This window comes from Martes martes, assembly GCF_963455335.1.
Source record: "Martes martes genome assembly, chromosome: 4".
Taxonomy (NCBI): domain Eukaryota; kingdom Metazoa; phylum Chordata; class Mammalia; order Carnivora; family Mustelidae; genus Martes; species Martes martes.
Genome location: NC_137891.1, coordinates 154,795,958 through 154,813,525, shown reverse-complemented (window position 1 = coordinate 154,813,525; position 17,568 = coordinate 154,795,958). Strand labels below are relative to the sequence as shown.

General features: G+C 55.8%; 1 protein-coding gene across 2 annotated transcripts; it reads right to left on the bottom strand.

The window, feature by feature from the left end:
- Positions 1–9,160: 9,160 nt before the first annotated feature.
- PDZK1IP1 (PDZK1 interacting protein 1) lies at positions 9,161–16,402 on the bottom strand. 2 transcript variants are annotated; one of them, XM_080800202.1, is made up of 5 exons: positions 16,321–16,402; positions 14,697–14,867; positions 11,818–11,926; positions 10,150–10,245; positions 9,161–9,568 (listed from the first exon to the last, which is right to left on the bottom strand). In XM_080800202.1, exons 2-5 carry the CDS (start codon positions 14,761–14,763, stop codon positions 9,493–9,495), a joined length of 348 nt encoding a protein of 115 aa, XP_080656328.1. In that variant the 5' UTR covers positions 14,764–14,867; positions 16,321–16,402; the 3' UTR covers positions 9,161–9,492. The 2 variants fall into 2 exon arrangements, with proteins under 2 accessions (XP_080656328.1, XP_080656327.1); XM_080800201.1 differs by lacking the exon at positions 16,321–16,402 and adding an exon at positions 15,082–15,243.
- Positions 16,403–17,568: the final 1,166 nt, after the last annotated feature.

Genomic DNA, 17,568 nt, shown 5'->3' with positions numbered 1-17,568 from the left:
TACTTTAAAAAAATCTTGAAAAAAAATCTCATATTCTTTGATGGAGTCATCCCACTCCTGGGTGTTTTTAACTCCTGGATGTTTCTCCTGAGGAAGGGTTTATTGCTTCAGGGCTTTGAAGGAAGAGGTGCAAGGATGAAGGTCATCCAGACAGAGGCACTGTCAGACTGCAGAGATCCACGGGGAGTGGTCAGGAACCAAACCTCCAGCCCCACCCCAGACTGAGCTGGGACATCAGCAAAGGATAGATGGAGAAAAAGAGACCTGGGAATCCAGTCATCTGGGAGGCACAATGGGGCTTCAGGGATGGAGAGACTAGGTTGTTCTTTCCAGGCAAATGAGAGCTCACTGGACTCTGCTATCTGTCAAACAAACCTAGGTCCACCCAACCCAGCTGGCTTGCAGACTAATCCTAGACCCTACTTGTTAAAGAAGGACCTTCACAAAGAGGTAAAACCATTTTTTTAAAGATTTTCATTTATTTATTTGACAGAGAGAGAGAGAAAGCAAGAGAGCACAAGCTGGGGGAGCTGCAGAGAAAGAGGGAGAAGTAGGTTCTCCACTGAGCAAGGAGCCCGACGCAGGACTTGATCCCTGGACCCTGGGATCACGACCTGAGCCAAAAGCAGACACTAACTGACTGAGCCACCCAGGCACCCCAAAGTAAAACTATTTTTAATAACTTCAACTGGGCCAGGTGGAAAGAGTGAGCACAGGTGGGCACTAGCTGGTGGGCAATGGGACTACACGCAAAGTGACTGGCAGGTGCTGGGCATGGCAAGTGTGGGGCTACCGCATGCCAGATCTTTGGCTAGGGCCTTATGCTGGACTCTCACTACAAATATGAAGCAGATCCTCTTTTTAATGTCCATTTAAGGAAAGGAAAACTAAGTCCTAGTGGCGTGAAGTGATTTGCTTAAGGTCATGCAACGGATTTAATTGGCAGAGCTGGGACTCATTGACATATTCAGTCACACAACAAACAACAAGCCCTTGCTCTATGCAGGGATTATGCCAGATGTCCTGGGGATGTCCTGCTCTCCAGGAACTCACAGACATGGACCATGAAAAGGGAAGGCAGTGTCAGAGAGCCAACCTGAAGGACGTGAGGCTGGCAGAAGGAACACGAGCCATCAACATGAACAACAGGCACGAAGATGTGAAGCCGTGTGGGAGGAAAGGGAACGGGAGGCTGGAGAACCTCATGCAGTGTAAAGTGTGCCCTCAAGAGCAAGAGCACAGAAGCTGGAGAAGTAGGATGGCAAGTCACAGAGGGGCCTCAGTGTGGCCATCTACTGGCTGCTCAGGATGCTGCAGGCAAAGAAAAGGAAAATTATGCTGGCTGTTGCGGACACTCACCCACTATTTACTATGTGCTTTCTGTGCATGCATGAGCTCATTTACTCTTCACCGCAACCCAATAAGATGGGCATCATTCTACCCCTGATTTTCAGATCCAGGCACTGAGGTACCTTTGTTACGAATTTCCCCACCATCACACCAATATAAAGTTGGCAGGGAGGGATTTGCCCAAGGAAGTGTGGCTTCAAGCCCATGCCCACAGACACGAAGCTGCACCTGACCAGAGCAGTGGGGATTGCCTTGCAGGTGTAAAGGACTGGGTCCCACCTGGCTGTGTTTGGGAAAAGTCTCTCTTGTGGCAGCGTGGAGGCTGGTGAGAGCATGCAGTGTGAGTGAAAACAGGAGACAGGAAAACTGGCTGCAAACATCCAGGCGAGCTGGAGGCCAGAAGCAGGGGAGCAGGAGTGGGACTGAGAGAGGGGAATTTAACTTGAAGGGATGGGTCTCTGTTCTGGCCAGAGGAGTGGTGGTACCGCCAACAAGGACAGGGGACCCAGGTTGGCAAAATATTGGGATTCCATTTGGACCTAAGGTGCCCGAGGAGTGGTGCAGGAGGCAACTGGACTGGGACTGATTTGGAAGTTGGTACTTCGTGGCAGTAACAAACATGTTCCTTCAACAAAGATGTCCTGGGGACCCCCAGTATTCTGAGCCTGTGCTGGGCACCCAAACACTACAATACACAAGACAGATGCATCTCTGCCTCATGGAATGCCAAGTTCACTGTCTTGTCCAGAGCACAATCCCATGACCAAAGTGAGCCCACCATCCTGTGGGAACCCAGCAAGGTGAGGGCAAAGGGTCAGGAGCAGTGCCCCAGAGAAAATGGCCATGATCCTATTGAGTTGAGAGTGGAAGCGTCAGACAAACCAACACAACTTGCGACAAGAAGATGGGACTCTAGCACCCTTGGCGAGAGCCGTCTCGGCAGTGTTAGGGGTGGAATCGAGGCTGGGAGGCTGAGGAGCAAGTGCGAAGGATAGAGGCAGAAACGGCAAATACGGACTAGTCCTTTTAGATACTCAAAGCAATCCCTCTCCCCTTTCCCAGATGCATCTTTCCAAATGTGCTGTAAGCTTTGTAATGGCAAACACCCTATTTTCTTCAGCTCCCCATTTCACACACACACACACACACACACACACACACACACTCACACACGCAGAGGGTGTATGCTGGGGTAGAATTAGCAATGGATTTAAAGTCAAAAGCCTAGAGCCCAATGCCTTTAGCTAGCCCAATGCCCCTAACTAGGCCTGTGCCTAGTCTCCTCCTTTTCTGAGTCTGCATTTCCTCCCCAGGAAAATGAGTCTGGTTATGTCCACCTGGTAGGGTCAGAATGGGGCTTGAGTCACCAAGCATTCTCCCCGCCACATAGAAACCTCAGCTTCTGTGTAAACACCAGCACCACCGCCCGCACTAACGCTGCATATGGGCTTGAGGGAAGGCCCTTCCCAGTCTCTTGTTCCAGCTTGTTAGGTCTTGGGGCCTGGAAGATGCTTCCATCAGTTTCTCCCCCTCCCTCTCTGTCCCTCTTCCTTCTGCTTGCTGGAGCTCCCTCTCCTCCCCGACCCTTTCCCCACCTTAACAGCACCTGTCCTCACCACCTCCGTCCCACACGTGGGCTCACAGCTAGAACTGGTCAAGAGCCTGGTTATTCATTTGCAAAGTCCGCATGCAGAACTGTACCAGCCTCAGTGATGCAGAACGAACCCATGTAGCCAGCTCCTTTATGCTGGGGCCTCCAGAGGTCCAGAAGAGCAGCTGTGTCCAGCATGTTCTGTCCTCACCAGCCAAGCAGAGCCTCTAGCGGCCTCTCACCCCAACTTGGTACATGACCTCAGGCTTCAGATTCCATAGTACAGCACTAGTAACCTGGCCTAAATGATTCTACGGGTTTTGCTAGCTCTGGCACACCGTGGTCTTGCACACAATTCAGCCCATCCTGGAATACTAGTAGAAATAAAAAAACAGCAGCTAACATTCATTGTGCATGAACTGTGTGCTAGGCAATGTTCAACATGTTTCTGTGCATTGTTTCTTTTCATCTTGACACCATCCCTTACCAGACAGATACCATTTACTGGCCCAGTTTACAGGAGAACGAACTGTAGCCTGATGAGTTGAGTTCACTTATCCAAGGTCACTTGATACAACGTGTCTGAGCACTGCTGTATGCAGGCTGCCTGACCCTGGCTCTTAACCTCCCAGTGGGTGTCCAACTCTGGTACAACTACTAACCCAACCGTGCACTCACTTTGCCCTCCAGCCTATCCCTGCACATGCCCAGGGTCTCCTCAATTCCACATGCCCATAAATGTGTCCTCGCCACCCCCACACACACACTGCTGCTTGTCCCCTCAAACCTGTCATTCTCAGTGCCACTCACTAGGCTGTATGGGGCCTTGGTGAGATTGGAAAAAGGCTCCCCTGCCCTTCACGCAGACACAGGCCCAAACTAGCTTGCAAGGCCTGGTTAGTGGAGATGTGGCCTGCACAGCCCAGCTCAATATCCCAGGCTCCACCACCTTCCAACTTGCTCAGAACAATACCAGAACTCGTCCTTGACTTCTGTTTCTCTTTCCTCCCCTCTCTCTCATATCAAGCTCTTTCTATTTTGCTTTTCCAGGGGGTCTCCTGGGAAAGATGAGCAAGGTGCTGGCACAACTGGGGAACAGCGGCGGTGGGGGGGGCGTGGGTAGGGTTCTGGAGCCATGCCGTGGGAAAGCCTCTGGTACACCACTTAAGGGGGAAGGGCGCAGCCTGAAGCTCAAGTTCAAAAGCGCTCTGCTGATCTGCTCTTCCTCTTGAGCATGGAGCCACCAGATGGCAGCCAAGGCCATAGGCAGACAGAGAAGGTGCCAGCGAGCGCGCACGCGCGGTGGGGGGGGGGCGGAGGGAGGGAGGGGGGACGGCGGGCGGGGCAGCATGGATGTTCAAGGGGCTCATCACTGACCCCATCACCTTCAGAGAGCAGGAAAGAACGAGTACTTGCGTGTTTCATGTGCCCATGTGTTTTTCTGCACCTGTGTGTGCTAAGGGTATGGACAGGCACACACCTGGACAAACAACTGGGTTTAACTTCTTCCTTCCTTTGGGTTTCCTCACCACACCTGTAACTTCCCTTCCCCTGAGACCAGCCCTGTCCTGGGTGCTGGTGATGCAGAGGGAAGTGACCCCATTCCTGCCCTCCGGGAGCTCCCAGACCTGGCAAGCAAACAGACCACAGGGTGGTGTGTACAGAGATGGCTGGAATAGCCCAGAGGAAGGCCCGGCAGTGGCAGAGGCAATAAGGGCATACATGATCTCCATTTCCTCCCAGCAGCCTTTCAGGGAAAACCCAGCAGAATCAATCCTACTGGCAAGCCAGTGGCACAACTGATAGGCTAGGCGGTCCACACGGTGAGGCACAGAGCTGGAATATGAGCCAGAATCTGCAGGATTCTCAAGTTCATGATCTTGGCCAATGCGTGCACTTATGGGGACTGGAAATGGGGGAGGAGAGCCAAGCTGGGGGTATCCAGGCCCCAGGCCAGACCTGAAGAATAGGCAGATATTTCCCATCCTGGTCCCAGAGCAAGTTCTGACAGCTCCAACTATCTGACTCGCAGGTGAACTTGGTCCAAGGGGACAAGGCAGAGGGCGTGTGACTGGGATCACCACTGGAGTGCCACTCTGCATTCCTGCCTCCACTTGTACCCTAAGCTGGGGGGATACCACCTCTGCAGAGCAGTAGTCTTGATCTGATGGCTCCTTGAAGCGGTCTTTCTGCTCAGGTTACTCTGAGCCTAAGGGAAATCATCTTGAAAAATATTCCAACCACCTGACACTCTGTCCTATAACAGGTGACACTCGAGATAGAATTCCACGGCCCTGTTTTTTTTCTTTTTTTTTAATATATTTTTATTTTATTTTAATAAACATATAATGTATTTTTATCCCCAGGGGTACAGGTCTGTGAATCGCCAGGTTTACACATTTCACAGCACTCATCATAGCACATACCCTCCCCAATGTCCATTTCCCCACCACCCTCTCCCGTCCCCCCTTCCCCCAGCAACCCTCAGTCTGTTTTTTGAGATTGAATCTTTTATGGTTTGTCTCCCTCCCAATCCCATCTTTTCATTTTTTCTTTTCCTACCTCCCCCCAACCCCCCGCATTGCATCTCCACTTCCTCATATCAAAGAGATCATATGATAGTTGTCTTTCTCCGATTGACTTATTTCGCTAAGCATGATACCCTCTAGTTTCATCCACGTCGTCGCAAATGGCAAGATTTCATGTCTTTTGATGGCTGCATAGTATTCCATTGTGTATATATACTACATCTTCTTTATCCATTCATCTGTTGCTGGACATCTAGGCTCTTTCCACAGTTTGGCTATTGTGGACATTGCTACTATAAACATTCGGGTGTACATGCCCCTTCGGAGCACCACGTTTGTATCTTTAGGATATATACCCAGTAGTGCAATTGCTGGGTCATAGGGTAGCTCTATTTTCAGCAATTCCACCTGCAGCAAAGACACTTGAGAATCACTACAACAGGCCCCTCCCCCAGAAGATCAACAAGAAACCCATCCAAGACCAACTTCACTCACCAAGAACAGCAGAATTCCACAGCAGGAGAAAGCAAATCTTATCTGGACAAAATGACAAGGCAGAAAAACTCACCTCAAAAAAAAGAACAAGAGGCCGTACCGAAGGCTGGAGACCTAATCAATACGGACATTGGTAACATGACAGATCTAGAGTTCAGAATGACAATTCTGAAGGTTCTAGCCGGGCTCGAAAAAGGCATAGAAGATATTAGAGAAACCCTCTCCGGAGAGATAAAAGCCCTTTCTGGAGAAATAAAAGAACTAAAATCTAACCAAGCTGAAATCAAAAAAGCTATTTATGAGGTGCAATCAAAAATGGAAGCTCTCACTGCTAGGATAAATGAGGCAGAAGAAAGAATTAGTGACATAGAAGACCAAATGACAGAGAATAAAGAAGCTGAGCAAAAGAGACACGGCCCTGTTTTTGAAACCAACTCCAGATTGTTAGTTCCTCTTGGAGTCTAGCTGAAGTAAGCCACCGCGAAATCTATCTCCAATTCAGCAGTTGCCCGTCGGAGCCTTTCGTGCCTGAGTCTGGATGTAATCTATAGGTAACCCTGTGAAATTCACAAGTTTTAGGTAGAGAAGGAAAAAGGTGCGAGCCCTGTTCTAGGAAAAGCAAGACTCTCCCCAACAGTAAGAGAATCTCCCGGCCCTTCAGCCAGGGTCTGGGCGGCCTGAGCATTCCGGCCGGAGAACGGCTGAAGGGATCAGCGGGAGATGATGCCACCCGAAGAAGTGAGACGCCAGTGAGGGAGGCCGAGGGACGTCCCGGGCCAAGGGACCAGCACGGTGCCACTTGGGCAGGTGGGGCGCGCAGGGGAACCCATCGGATACAGAGAAAGGAAACAAGGGGAAAGAGGAGGTGGTGAGTACTAGCTCGGGGTGGAGGAAAGAGGAGGAGGAGACTAGAAGACGGAGATAAAAACAGGCCAAGAGGTGCACTCAGGGAGGCAGAGATCCATAAAGGATGGGAGAGCAAAGGAGGAGACCGGGACGAGTGGGAGAAAAGGGCGGCGAGGGAGCAGGAAGTCGTGAAGGCCCACCCACCGACCATGTCGGGGGCTTCTTTCAGGCCAGCCCACCGCTCCAACGGCGCGGTCCCTCCTCCTGTCACTCAAGGAGATGAGAATCCCCTCCCCCAGGGCTGGCAGGGGAGGGGCTCAACTCCCTCCCCGCCCCAGCTCAGAGGCTCCGTTCCCCAGGCCCCCTGATCGCCGCCCCCTTGGGACTGGCTGTGCAGCCCCGATAGATGGTGGGGGGCCCAGCTGGTGTGTTATCAGCCTCCTCCAGGAGCGAGCCTGAGCCACTCGGCGGCTGCCAGCCTGAGATTAGGCCCCGGAGGGTCATTAAGCACCGCCCTGGCCCGGGCCCAGCCTCTTTTCCCTCCCTCCCTCTGGCCAGACTGGCAGGTGGGAACAGGCGATAAGGGCTGGGGGCTCTGGGGCCGGCAGGTCCATGCCCCCTGCCCCCTGCCAGGGCAGGAACATGGGGTGGGGGGAAGGTCAATACCAGCCCAGCACCTGCAAGGATCCCCGAGTTCCCACCACCCTGCCTCCTCCACCTTAGAGAGGGGGCTAAGGCGGCTCCCAGGGAGGCAGAGGCAAGGAAGAAGGTGGCCTGCCCCAGGAACCAGGCAGGACAGCGACTGCCACCGGCCCTTGTTAGGCAGCCTCACAGGTGAGAGAGGCCAGGCTTCACTTGCTGCAAGGAGGCCAAGGGATGGTGGCTCTGCCTTCTACATGGGAGGGTGTGTTGGTCCAGACATGAACCCACGCCAGGCCCTCAGGGACAACTCAGGGCAGCAGTGGGAGGGAGGGAATGGAGATTTGTGCAAGGAGAATCAATCCAAGCAGTGAAAAGGTTCAGACAAGGAGGCTAGAAAGGAAGAGAGTGTTTGTGCCTTAGCAGAGGCCCTCTAGTAACCTCTGTCCCTCCTCCAGTAAGTTAGAGGCTGTGCAGGCTGGCCTCCTGGCTCTGCTCTCTGGTCTAGTCAAGGAGGACTTCCTAGAGGAAGAGGAACCTTAGCAGAGCCAAGAAAAAGGAATATGCAGAGTTGGAACTGGCAGCAGTGAGTGAGAAGGCATCTGCCCACAAGAGCACGGCCACAATTCACTGAGCTGAGGCTCAGAGAGGGGAAGCAACTTGTCCTGAGTCACACAGTAGGCAAGGGAAGGCTTGGGGCAAAGACCCTGCCTTCACTCTGCACAGGGCTCTTCCCTCTGCCACAGGCTACAAATTAGACCTCAGTGGTAAGAAAGGATAAATCAGATCTTAGATGGGTCTTCCCTGGAGCATTTGGCAGAAACCCCCGAACAGCAGGGCAAAGGTTACAGTGGGGAAGTGAGGGGGCCATGACTGGTTGGGACAGCCAGCAGAGGGAGATCTTTAGGACAAGGTGGACTGCCTTCTACCCTCTAGCCACACTCATCTGGATCTGGGATTGCTCCTGGCTAGGTCTGTCTCAGGGTGTCACCCCATATTTTGTCTGTTCCCAGAAGAATGACAGTCACAGGGACAAAGGGCCTCCAGGGTCAGCCAGCCCGGTGACTGGGCGGCCTCCTCCCACCCCCTCCCTCCTGCTTCATTCCCCCTGGGACCCAGTTCCCTGACTCCACCCACCCCTCAGGACAGGGAGTCAGGGGCACTGCTGAGAATGATTCTACTCCGGTTTTGTGATGACACTGACCAACCCCCCCCGCCCCCCACCCCCAGAGGGGAAGCTGAGCTCAGAGAGGGCTGTGACTCCCAAAGTTACCTAGTAAGGCTGCAGGGGACAGGGACTCAAAGCTGGGCTCCTGCGTCCTAGCCCAAGCTCTGTCTGGGAAACTCTTACGCTCCCAGTACAGGCCAAGTACAGCTAGAGCTGTCTGGATGAGGGACAAGTGAGCCACCTACAAAGCCAGGCGGCACAGAGGATAGGGACGGGTATCGGTATTGAACAAAGAAGGGCCCAGAATCACAGCTATGAGGGGTAGTCAGGGAGGGGCACTGGCAGGAGGGTCTCTGCCTGGAACAAGGGCTGGAGTGGGTGAGCTCCCTACCCCAAGGGGGCTCCCAGAGAGGGTTTCCTGGGTAATCCTCCAAAGCCACCAGGAGGGTGGCTTGGGAAGGTGACTATCATGACTCAGAAAGCAAGACTGGGCCCGGCTATAAGCCTGAGGGGCTGTTTCTGAACCCTGGGAACATCAGGCTTGGAAATACAAAACATCTTTATTTCACAGAATGAGAGCCATTTCCAGAGGGAGAGGATGGGAGGCGAGGTTGGAGGTGATGAGCTGACTGTCCTCTTCAGAAGGGTCTTCTGAATTAAATTGGGTGGGAGACCTGGCAGGAACCCCTAGGGCCACTGCTGAGTCCCAACCCGGACACAGTTCTGACTTCGGCTGGTGACAGTTCGAGGGAAGGTGGGCAGTGTGGAGCTGGAGAGTCGGCCCCTTCCTGTAGGGAAGGATTGGCTTGGGTGGTGAGCTGGGCATCCATCACAGGCACCTGGGGTCAGGGCTGGGGGCCACAGGCAAGCGGCGGTCACATGGGGGTGCTCTGGACCTTGCCCTCCTCCTCCTCGGGGACATTCTCATAGGCATTCTCATGCTCACTCGAGCTGAAAGAGGATGACAGGGGTCATCACCCACTCCGTGCTCTATCCTGCGCCTGTGACGGCAGTATCTTCCCGAATAGAGGTCCTTGAGTGCCAGAAGGGAGTTCCCCTGCTCACATCTGGTCCCAGGTGCACCCATGACGAGAGGCCTCTCGGCACCCCTCCCTGGGCCCCCATCTCTCTCCTAGGCTAAGCCCCTCCCCCACTGGACCCCCACTGAACAACCCCCTCACGGAACCCATCTCCCCACAGAGCTGCCTCCCCAACTCATCCCTTCAGAGTCCCCTTCCCTCCTGGAGTCCCTCTGCCCCACTGCACCCCTCCACCCCTCCGTATGAGTCCCAGGCCCCTGGCTGAGCCCCTTCCCCTGCCAATCCCATCCTCTTACTGGGCCTTCTCCCCAGCTCAGCCGGTGGTCCCCCAGGAGCCCTGCATCCTCACAAAGCCCCCACTGCACCCCTCCCTCCTCCCTTCACAGAGCCCTTCCCCACATGAGTCCTCCTCCCCCTCCCACCCCACTTCTCAGAAGCACCTGGTCCTTCTGGAGCACAGGGTGGTCGGTCAGCCCCGTACCAGGCCCTCACCTGAAGCTGGCCGCCATCGAGGAGTACCTTCCGTCTGTTCCTACCAGGATTCCATCTGCCTTGTTTCCAACGGTCATGACCGTGTTCACGGGCTCCCTGTGGATGAGGCTCTTCAGTAGGGCCCCCTGGGTCCCTACCCTCTTTGTTCTCCCTCCTTCCCCCTGTCCAAGCAGGCGCTCTTCTAGGCACTGTTTCTCACAAGTCCAAGGGCAGCGGCTGGGCCCTGGCAGAAGCCCCTCTCTCCAGTCAGGCGCCTGTCAGTGGTCTGATTCTGGCCCTGCTCCACGGGCCTGCACACTCTTGCTGCTAAGGTGGGGGCCTCAGGTCCCAGGCTGAGATTTGCAGAAGAATTATCCAAGCCCTCTCCCCCACCACCACTCAGCCTCCCTCTGTGATTCTCCTTCTGGCTTCAGCTCAAGACCCAACAGGCTTTGGTGTCTGCCCCCCCACCGTCCACGTGGCTCTCCCTGCACCGGGTGTGGACGCAGTCCACCTCCACTCAAGGCAGAGCTTAGCTCAGGCGAAAAAATGAGGCTTCTTTCTGACCAAAAGCTCGGCACTCTGACCACTGCTTTTGCCCTTCCTGGGTCACCACACGGGCACCTCAGACTCAGTATGTCCCAAGCTAACTCCGCAGCTGCTTCCAGATCTGCCTCAGGGGCTCCGTGTCTCTGTGAGTGGTACCACCAGAAGCCTGGACCCATCCCTGTCCTTCCTTCCTCCTGCGGGCAGAGGTCCCCCTCCAGCAAGTCCTGGGGACTGGCCCCCTGGACAGCTCTCAGATAGGTCCCCTCTCTATGCCCTCTGCTGCCTCCAGAGGCCATACTCTCTCCCAACCTCAAGCTTGTTGGGGGGAGGCCATTGCCCTTCTCGCCTGCCCCTTCCCCTCGCATGCACCCAGGGCCGCCAGCGTGGTTCTGCTCAGGCCACTCCTCATCTCAAGACCAGCATGCAAGCTTTCACTGGATTCTTCTTGCACGAAGGAAAAAGCCCAAAGTTCGGGGCATCGGTTGCTGCTAGACCCAGGTCCTGCCTACCTCGCCGGCCTCTCTCTGGTCCTCCCTATGCCTCTCTCCACCCATGACGGCTCATGGTTCCTCACAGGGCCACGTGGGGCCTCAGCTGGCTCCCAGGACACAGGGCCCCCCTCATGAGAGACAGTGGCAGGGGCAGGCTGGGTTGGGGGAGCACAGAGTGGGCTGCATTTCAGCCCAGCCCCGCACGGTGACTGCTTCTTGCCTTCTGGTCTGGGAGCCTGGGGGCACCGCGGTGTCTGTCCTGCTGACCCCCTGGACTCCAGCATGTGGCACAGCACCTGACCCTGAAGAATGATGGAACCTTCCTTCCCAGAGGTTTTCATACCCCCCCATCACAAGTGGGGCCAGTGTTCTGACTCTACAGAGAGAGACATTGAGATCTGGGGGAAGCTCACCATGAATGAGCACCGAGCCGTGGGGGCCGACAGAGCCCAGTCTGGCAGTCACTGAGCCTCAGTCCTGGTCCCAGACACCTTTGGCCTCAGTGTCATTTCCACACAGTGACAGACTGGCCGCTGGGCTTCCAAGGCCCTTCTCAGCAGGACTAGAGCAGTGGCACGGCCCCGGGGCCCGCCCTGCCTGCACCAGCCCAGACACCGGGGCCCCCGGGGCCCCCAGGGGCGGTACTCACGGCTCTTCCTGACACCAGAAGTGGTTGACAGCAAAGGCAATTGCGACCAGCACCAGGAACACAGCCACGGCGATTAGGCCCTGCATCCAGGGCTGCAGGCTCCCCAGGCCTGGAAAGAGGGGCATGCGTTGCTGCAGCAGGCTAGGGGCTCCAAGTACAAAACAGGGGAGGGAAGGACCTCATGCCCCAAAGGCTAGAGCCTGTGTCAGAGGCCATCGGCTTGCCAGTGGCCAGGACCAGACGAGACATTCTGGGGCAGCCGGGGTGGTCAGGAGGACCCACCTGATCCCCCACTGAGCTCAGAAAGGGATGACAGTGGGAAGACAGGAATTCAAAAAAGGAATGAGATGCCTAGGAGAGACAGCCCTAAGCCCCCACCCACCCCTCCACGTGGGTCCCATGCAGGGCCCCCTAGGGAGTGTCGGGACCCCAGGGACCAAAGGGCAGCCCTCTGGACAACTGGCCCGGGCCCTGCCAGCCGTGTATCTCTCCCCTTCTCCCTAACTTCCAGAAGACTGGCGCGGCCAGAGCTGATAGGACTGGGCTGGCATCTGGAAGATCCTGTTCTGTAATGAGATTTCTCTGGCACTGGTTAGGGCGCAGGAGTGGAGAACAAGCACGGCAGCTTAGCTAGGGGCACCCAGAGAGAGGGGTGGGACTGAACACCTTTAGAAAAGCAAGACGGAAGGACAGGTTCTCCTCCAGGTCGAGGGGCCAGGAAAACAGCCTCAAAACCTGATCCCCTTTTATCTCCTCTGGCTGGATGCCTACAGGACTAGGCCAGAGACCAGGCTGAGACCCCCCCCCCCCATTCATCACCTTCTTTCCTTCTTGACCTTTGACACCACCTTCAACCCTCAAGGTTTCCCAAAATCTCTGCCCTCAGCCACTGGCAGCCCCAAAGGGCTCTCCCCTCCCCCAGGCATCACTGTGCTCTGTGAGCCTGTGAGCGCTTAACCCCGCAGAGAACAGAAACGCGGGAGCAGGTGGGTGTCAGGAGGAGACAGAGGCCAACAGGAGGCTCCCAGAGGTCTTCGGTCCAGGCCAAGACACATGCGGACCTGGTGCCACCCTGTATTTAGAGGGGCCTGGGCTGGGCATCGGAAATCTCGGAACCATCGGAAACCTCTGCCTCACTCTCACTCAAAGTCCTTCCTTCAGTCTACCCCAAAGCTCTCCTGCTGCTGTGAAGGCCCCACCCCTTCTCTGAGATCTCTCTGAGCCTGCCAGGTACAGGGAAGAGGGGAGGGGCCTGGGGCCGGATCAGCGTGGTTACAGACTTGCCGAAACAAAGTACTTTGAACTCACTGTTTCCCCAAGAAACAATGGATCAGACCCATTGTTTCCTCCGTCTGTCTGTCCTTGGTTACTCAAGGATGGGGAGTTAGGGCTCCAGCCCTGGGAGGCTCCTCCCTGCCTCCTCCAGACCCTGCAGCCAACTCCCTCCAGACACCCAGGGAACCCCCGGATCCTGCTCCTCCATCCACGTGGCTCTGAAGTGAGCAGAGAGCACAAGGGGCAGAGCCTGCAGCAGGAGAGAGGTGACCTGAGCCCTGTCCCTGAAAGACTGCAAGTCCCTCCAGGGTGATCTCAAACTTTCCCATTGAAGAAGTTCTTTCTGGCTTATCTCTTCCCTCAGGCAAAGACCCCGAGGACAGTTCTGGGAATCCGAACTCTGCCTTCAAGCAGTAAGGATGGCCCCGAGCCAGCAAGACCCCCAAGACAAAGACAGACTTGTCCTTCCCTGCCCATCTGCATGGACCCACCTACTTCTGCCCCACAGTTTTCTTAGAGAAACCTGGAAGTATTTTCGGCACTTTGCAGACAGTCCTGGAGATGCTAGTCCGCTGTCTTCCCGGGGTTGACCTCACTGAAATAAACCCTTTTTTGTTTCACCGCCCCTGTTTCCCTGCCTTTGGATTTTGTCAGGGTCCAGGAACCGAACATGGTCTGTGTGGGGCCCCCGGAGCCAGGGCTCGTGCACTGGGCTACATCTCTTCTCACTCTGCTGTGTGATCCACACAAGTCACTCAACCCCTCTGATCTTCAGTTTCCAAGAGGGCTTCCGAGACTGGGAGGCAGAGGGGAAGTGGACCTGCATGTCAGCTCAAGGTCCCTGCGAAGCTACTCAGGGAGCATCTTTGCCCGTCCCCTCTGCACCCAAATCCCACCTGCAGAGCCCCCAGACTTGGGAGGCAGACAGGGCCCTGCAGCTCAGGGCGGACAGCAGATCTCGGGGTGTGGTGCCTCCGTGCTGTGCAGGCTTCCCACACCCTCACCTGGGTAGGCAGGGTGGCTCTATTGTCCTCATTTTATGGAGGAGAAAACTGAGTCTCACAAAGGGGCAGTGATTTTTCTCCCAGCCACACAGCAAGACAGAGGCAGAGCTCAGATTTCTGGAGGGGGCCACCCTGGGGCACTCTCCCCTACCCTACCCTAGCCTAGGAAGTTGAAACAATGAGGACTGCAGCCAGAGACATGGGTCCGGCCTTGACAGCATGCTCCCTCCCCTGGGACAAGCCTGCCATATGAGGGGCCCCTCGGGCCCACTCCCTGATCCCCCGTCCTTGGGATCCCACCATCTCTCAGGCAATTCCTGCTCCTAGAGCTTGGGTGTCAACTCCTCTAGGGCTCCAGTCCAAGCCCACACATTTCCCCTGCTGCCCACATTCCTCACTCATGGAAAACAAGTCCCAGACAGAAGCCTTGCTCAGGGGTCTCTGCCTTTGGAGGTTCCTCCAGCAAGCCGAGTTCCTGCTTCCCCTTCCCAGTTGTAAGTTTCCAGAGTGGTGAGGGAAGCCAGACAAGCACCCCATCCACCCCTGGGTTAGCAGCACCCAGCCCAGCCCCCCTTGCCATAGCCACCAGTCCTGGGCTACCTTGCTGACAGCTGGCTGGCGGCACTGCCGTGAACAGGACAGCGAGGAGCAGGATGAGTACTGACATGGCTGCAGGAAGCTTCTGGGCCTTCTCTCGGGCTGCTGGTTCCTGGGCTTCTGGAGCAGCTGTGAGGCCTGTCAGCGTCTGCCTGGGAACGGCTGGCTCTGGCCCTGGAGGAGAGGAGCTAGTAAGGAAAAAGGCGAGGGAGGAAGGAAGGGAGGTGGAGAGAAACTGCCCTCCCTCCCATGGTAATGAGCTTCCAGGCCTGGCCTCCCAGGTCGGTGCCCTGCCCACTCGAGCTGGCATTCGAGGCCATCTTTCAAAGGTTGAATAAGAAAGCAGGTCTGAGGACCTGGGAGACAGTGAGGGGAGTTGGTATCTCACCTCCAAGCCCTAGGCCTCCCCAGTTTTTTGTCAGTTCCCCTTTCCTGGCAGGGGGCCTGGGCTTTGAGGAGAGGAGTGACACATTATGGTTCCTGTGGGCAGGGTGCCTTGGAAGGCTGACAGTGGGATTAAGAAATCTGCTGTCTGGCGAGAAGCAATAGCTTGGGGAAAACCCTAGAGGCTAGGGAAAGGTCAAAACTGACCTTCCCCGCCACAGCCCAGCCCATTTCCTGTTCTTCGGCTCACCTGTCCCTCCTTAGCCAGGCCAGACCTTGGGGTTTCTGTCCTTCCATCCCTGGCCTAGCCTCATAGCTCTATAATCTACCCTGTCCCGTAGGGATCGTGCCAGAGGGCCCCTGTCCCCAGCCTTCCCTACCCGCCCAGCTGCCCTGGTCCTGTTCAGCTGTCCTCTCAGCCCCAGATGTGGCTTCTGGAAGGTGGGTGGAAGCTCCCTGGGACAAGGTCAAGGCTCGGTCAGAGACCATTATACACACCTCCCGATCTACCTCCAACATCACAGGGAGACAAGGGGGTGAGCACAGCCCTGCTGTGGAGGCGAAGGAAAGACATCCCCGCATGGAAGGGTCCAACGTGGGGCCCTGAACCCCTGGGCCCTCAAACACCGGGATCGCATGGATCCACCTGGCCCTCCAGCTCAGGCACTAAGAATGACCCAAGGACCTGTTGAGGCCTGGGCCTGAGGGTCACGCTGGGTCTCCCTGCCTCACCCCTCCCCAGAAAGCCAAAGAGGCTGAGAGGCTGACTCCACAGACACCGGGAAAGAAGGACCCGGCATCCTGAGGCAAAGTCTCAGAAATGGAGGGTCCCCAGAAGTCAGGGCTGGAAGTCCCTCCACAGCCTTCCTGCACGGAAGCCACCGAACTGCTGTTCACAAAACCCTGTGGGCCACCCTTTCCATTGCAGGATGGCTCTGCCAGTGGCAGCCATCGGATGTCATGCCTCACCCCTGCTCCTTATGTACGCAGGTTCGAGGACAGTTCGCACTTTCAAGGGCAGAGCACCCACTATCATCTGAAGACGGGGTGCCTTGGGTGATCTAGGGGAACTTGGCTTGGACTTGAATGACACATATACGTATGTCCTGTTCTCCCTCTATAACCCCCAGCTGGGTGTCCTCAGAACCTTCTGGCACAAAGTTTGGCGAGCATAGGCACCATTCATGTTAATGAACAGCCAGGGAATCACCTATTGGAATGCAAGGAATGGGGTTGAACTTACTAAACAGCAGGACGCCTTCTTGGAGAGCCTAAAGCGGGGCAGTCAGGTGGGCAGATCTGCATTTGAGAAAACACTTCTGGTCCCAGGGTGGGGAATGAGTGGGGAGGGCAAGGGCTGGAGAAAGGGGACTACTGGGGGGTTGCGGGGGCCATACAGCAGCCCCACACCCAGCGCTGCAGCAGCACAGGGCCGCGGCTGTGCATCTGAGCCCTGGTCAGGGGATGGAGAGGACAGGACGCGGCTTCTGGACGCAGTGACCAGCAGGGAGTGGCTGGTCAGACAGGGAGTTGCCAAGGGTGATGCCCAGAACTTCTGAAGGAACCAGAGCAAGTTTCAGAAGCGGTGGGGGAATGGTGAGCTTCAGGCTCAGGAGTATGATGCTCGTGGTGCCTGTGGACCCTCCAGAAGGAAATAGGAGGAAGGCAGCAGGATCTGGGGTCTGGAGTAAAGAGCTAGATCTGGGAGACATGGATGGCACAGCGTGGGTAACTGAGGCACAGGAATGTATGGTCTCCCCAGGGCGGGGTGTGTGTGTGTGTGTGTGTGTGTGTGTGTGTGTGTGGTTCGGTGTCTGTGTGTGTGCTGTCGGATATATTGTGTGGTGTGTGCGATGTGTGTATATATGTGAGTGTGTATGTGTGTGTGTGTGTGTGCATGTGTGGTGTATGTGTATGTGCAGTGTAATGTGTACATGGTGTGTATGTGTGGTATGTGTGTATGGTGTGTGTCTATGTGTGGTGTGTGGTGTATGGTGTCCACGGTGTGTGTACATGTGTGTGTGGTGTTTGTGTGGTATGGGTGTGGTGTGTGGTAGCAAGAGGAGAGCAGGAGAAAAGAGAGCAGTGAGGGAGCAGGACACAACTCCAATGATAAGGGTCTTTAAAAAGGAAGAGGAGCAGGTTAGAGCAGGAGGAAGAAACCTCAGAAGAGTGAGATGTCCCAGAAACCCAGGAAGGAGAGATCCAGTAAGAGCCGGGGGGTGTGCTTGTCAGCGCTGTGACCCCTCCTCAAGGATTGCCCCCCCAGAAGTAGCCCAGCCTCTCCCATCAGTCCCAGGGTATCTGGTCCTTGCTCCCTCACCCAAGCATCCCCCCTTCCCTAAAGAATACGGAGAAGGACAAGGACTCCAGGGGCCCAGCCTGGCCTGCCGGGTTTTGGGGTAGTGGGGGAGGGGGATGAGCAGGAAGGACATCAGGTGACCAACAGGAGGAAAACACACCTCCCAGGTCAAAGTCCCAAGCTTTAGAG